The sequence below is a fragment of the Piliocolobus tephrosceles genome, chromosome 16 (genome assembly GCF_002776525.5).
Source record: "Piliocolobus tephrosceles isolate RC106 chromosome 16, ASM277652v3, whole genome shotgun sequence".
Lineage (NCBI taxonomy): Eukaryota > Metazoa > Chordata > Mammalia > Primates > Cercopithecidae > Piliocolobus > Piliocolobus tephrosceles.
This window is the reverse complement of record NC_045449.1, coordinates 71,654,823-71,658,683: the sequence shown is the minus strand read 5'-3', so window position 1 is coordinate 71,658,683 and position 3,861 is coordinate 71,654,823. Positions and strand designations below refer to the sequence as shown.

Below are 3,861 nucleotides of genomic sequence, written 5' to 3'. Positions count from 1 at the left end.
CCTGCAACCACGCCCATTTAATTCTTTGTATTTTTAGTAGAGACAGGGTTTCACCATGTTGGCCAGGAAAAAATCCTTTATTTTAAGGAAGCCAGTCTTTGGAATTAAGTCCCACCCTAATCCAGTAAGATCTCATCTTAGCTTGATTACATCTGCAAAGATGCTATTCCTGAATAAGGTCACATGTACAGATGCTGGGCGTATGATCGCTTGGAGAATCATTGGAGGGTGTGAGTGTGTGTGCGGACACTGGTGCATGGGGGAGGCGGGACCTTTCTATTCCGATGCCAGTTACACAGACATCCTTGGAGCTGGAATTACAGGTGCATGCCACCACACCCAGCTTTTTTTTTTTTTTTCCTTGTGTTTTTAGTAGAGATGGGGTTTCATCATGTTGACCAGTTCAACCCCCTGCAGACACAGCTTCACACCTGCCACCAGCTCGAGTCGCAGATGCTGCTTTCAAGGGAGCCCACGCCAAGGCAGCAGGCGGGAGTCTGTCTGTCTGGAGGATCTGCGGGGAGAGTAGGTCACTTTGGGGTTTGTACGGGGAGGCAGGATGGTGGCTGTGCAGAGGGAGATGCAAAAAGACCCCAGGGAAATGAGGAACAGATGGGGACGGGACACAGGCCTGGGGAGGGGGTGGGATCCTTAAGTCTCAGGGGTGTGGGAAAGAAAGCTGAAGGCATTTTGAGGGAAGCAGTGCAGTTCCCACAGCCCAGTGATCTGGCAGTGGCGAGGGTTCTAGGGGGAAGAAGAGCAAGCTGTGAGGTCTGATCCCTCCACACACCATCCCTCAGTAGGCGAGTGGCCTGATCCTTCTTGACCCCTGCTTTCCCTTTTTCTTTCTTTCTTTCCTTCCTTCCTTCCTTCCTTCCTTCCTTCCTTCCTTCCTTCCTTCCTTCTTTCATTCTTCTCTCAGAGTCTCACTCTGTCGCCCAGGCTGGAGTGCAGTGGCACCATCTCGGCTCACTGCAACCTCTGCCTCCCAGGTTCAAGCAATTCTCTTGCCTCAGCCTCCTGAGTAGCTGGAATTACAGGTGCATGCCACCACACCCAGCTTTTTTTTTTTTTTTTTTCCTTGTATTTTTAGTAGAGATGGGGTTTCATCATGTTGACCAGGCTGGTCTCAAATTCCTGCTCTCAGGTGATCCTCCCACCTCGACCTCCCAAAGTGTTGGGATTACAGGTGTGAGTCATCATGCCTGGCCTTGATCCCTGTTTTCTGATCGCCCTAATTGGGAGAATAACTCCTCCCCTATGAGACAACAGATGAGAAAGTGCTTGGAAAATAAAAGCAATGTTCACCGTTAAAGATTGTACCATGTAGAGTGCTGCAGAACTGCATTGTCAAACATTCATAACTCAGCTCTTTTCAGGTTCACAATCATGATCAATGCCTCTGGGACTACGAAAACGCCATCATAAGTGTTTACATTATTCTCTTGGGTGAGAGAAACTTTGGAAAGGAAAAAAAGGAAAGTCTAAACTGACAAACTTCTGGAAACACTGGGGTCTGGCCGGGGTTCTCTTCTCTCCCTGAGGGCAGAATTGGGGTTGAGTGACACTTGGTAGGCGTGGAGCGGCTTCAGTCTCGGGCCACTACCCCAGGCGTTTTCTCATCTGACACTCACAGCAGCCCTCAGGTGGGCAGACACGGTGTATTTACGCCTTTGAATTGAGTCCCTTTGGGGAAGCAGGAGGGAGGGAGGGTGTGAGTATGTGTGCGGACACCGGTGCATGGGGGAGGCGGGACCTTTCTATTCCGATGCCAGTTACACAGACACCCTCACATCCTCGGATATACTGCCACCGAGCCTGAGGTGCTGGCAATATCCCCATTTTTCTCTGTCCTGACAGCTTTGGAGATGCCAGGCCAGCCTCCCTTCCTAATCGGTCATTTTCTGAGGAGTGGCAGCTCAGGCGGTTGTTAGAGCAGAACGCAGGGCTTCAATCCCCCTGTGGGGTGGGCCTTGTTTGCACAGGGGTCCCTATGTCCAGCACGCCATCCCCGTGTATGAGAATGAGCTCTCCTTACGGTCACTGCGCGGTGGACGCAGCAGAGGGGGCGTGGTCGCAGCAGGGGGGGGCGTGGTCGCAGCAGGGGGCGTGGTCGCAGCAGAGGGGGCGTGGCATAACAGCGCATGGTCGCTGTTTGTAGCCTGCAGCAGCTTGAAACACGTGGCGCCATAACAACCTCTACCCTGCCAGGGGTGCATTCTTTTTTATTGTTACCGTTTTCTAGTTTGTGGCAGATTGGATTCCTGTTTCTAATTCTTCCCTCCCTCTCTGGTGTTGAATTTCACCTTTGCCTCTTTCGCCGGGTGCCTTTTGCAGTGCGTTCCTGCCCGTCCCCGCCAAGAGTGGGTGCAGAATTTTTCCTGCTCCGCGTCAATGCTGGCTGTGGCTATGTACCCTGAAATTACACGTGGAGCCCAGCCTCTGCTGTCTTGTACCCACCAATAAGAAAAAATGTTGGTCTTTGTTGCTGTAGGTCATTGAGATTTCTGGGGCTGTCTGTTATGTAGCATTATTGTAACGACTAGTTCCCAGGTCATTCATTCACTCAACAAACACTGTGTGGCTGCCTTGGGTTAGGAATGCTGCTGGGAGCTCGAGATAAAAAGACAGGACATAGTCTCTAGCCTCAGGGGTCTTACAATATAAGAGAGTTGTGGCTGTCAGGCTGTGAGGAGACAAGACAAAGCCAGTTCCCTGTCACACAGGGGTTTTCAGAGTTTGGAGTGGAGAGGGTGGAAATGGGAGCCCGAGCAGGTGGGGTGCCTGGAGGGGTGGCCCACCTCTCACTCAGAAGGACAGGCCTCCTTTTTAATCTGTGTCATATTTTGGGGTCCTGAGTAAGGTGCTGTTTCCCAAAAGGATCCCACTGCCAGAACAGTTTGCAAAGCTCTGTGGGAGGAAGCTGCAGGTCACAGGAGGGGAAACTGAGATCACACAGACTCAATGAGGAAGACCGGGGCTGCCCCCAAACCTCAGGCCGGACCCACTGGGATCCATGGGGGAGCAGCAATGTCCTTCTCCTCTTTATTATTTCTTCCAAATACCAGCCCTGGGAGACATGTTAGAACCCGTCTAGCTACACATAATACCTCTTCACATCTCTGTAGGAATATAGGCAGGCCCGAGGCAGGGGGCCGGCTCAGGGTTCCACAGTGGCAGAGGCAGAGCCTCCACAGACCCCTCCTTGCCCTCTGTCGCCAGCTTCTCCTCTCTGCCTCCATGATCTGGAAACTTCAGTGGGTCAACTGAGCCACGCCTGGTGCTGTGGTGCTTCCCCAAGCTGCACACGCTGATGGCCGTGGGAATGACTGCGCCCATTGCATCACCTCCTCGTTGTTGGTGAGCCAGTGAGCACCTGTGGCTGCTTCGAGGGGAATTACAATAAAACTTACATGACAGTCCCTTTTCAGGAGGTATAAGCAAACAGCAAACACAACCTGGTGATCATGCCGAATGCTGTTGTTGCTGTTTTCTCATCCTAAAACAGACGATGAAAATGCTAAGCTCTGTGAAGAATGACTTAGTCATACTCAAAATTCTCCAATAAACACCTTACTGTTGTGTTTCACCAGCTCCGAGTTACAGCCTAGTCTCAATGGCCCTTGGCTCAGTGTCCTGCTCCGTGAAATTATGGAATCAGACACAGCTCACGGCTCACTCTGGAGTTAACTGAAGCCCTTGAAGGAAAACTACCAGGTTTTCTAGGAGTTTACGGCATTATTTATTTTTATTATGCTCACCAAAAATCTATGTTCAGCCACTTTTTTTCCTCTAAAATTTCTGGAACCTTTCTCCTTAGTGTGCTTCATTCATGAAGCACACAAAAGTCTCTTTGACCTT

At 50.9% G+C, this 3,861-nt stretch overlaps 1 protein-coding gene across 2 annotated transcripts in view; it reads left to right on the top strand.

Annotated features, from left to right (window-relative positions):
- Window positions 1-3,508, top strand: part of LOC111542365 — a 9,214-nt gene extending 5,706 nt beyond the window's left edge. The window contains exons 4-5 of one of the 2 annotated variants that reach the window (XM_023211693.3): window positions 418-525; window positions 3,223-3,508. In XM_023211693.3, the coding sequence (XP_023067461.2) occupies window positions 418-525; window positions 3,223-3,270 (156 nt within the window). In that variant the 3' untranslated portion in view covers window positions 3,271-3,508. Of the gene's footprint in view, window positions 1-373; window positions 908-3,222 lie in introns of those variants that run through there. The other variant, XR_004228546.1, reaches the window with a different exon arrangement.
- The last annotated feature ends 353 nt before the right edge of the window (window positions 3,509-3,861 follow it).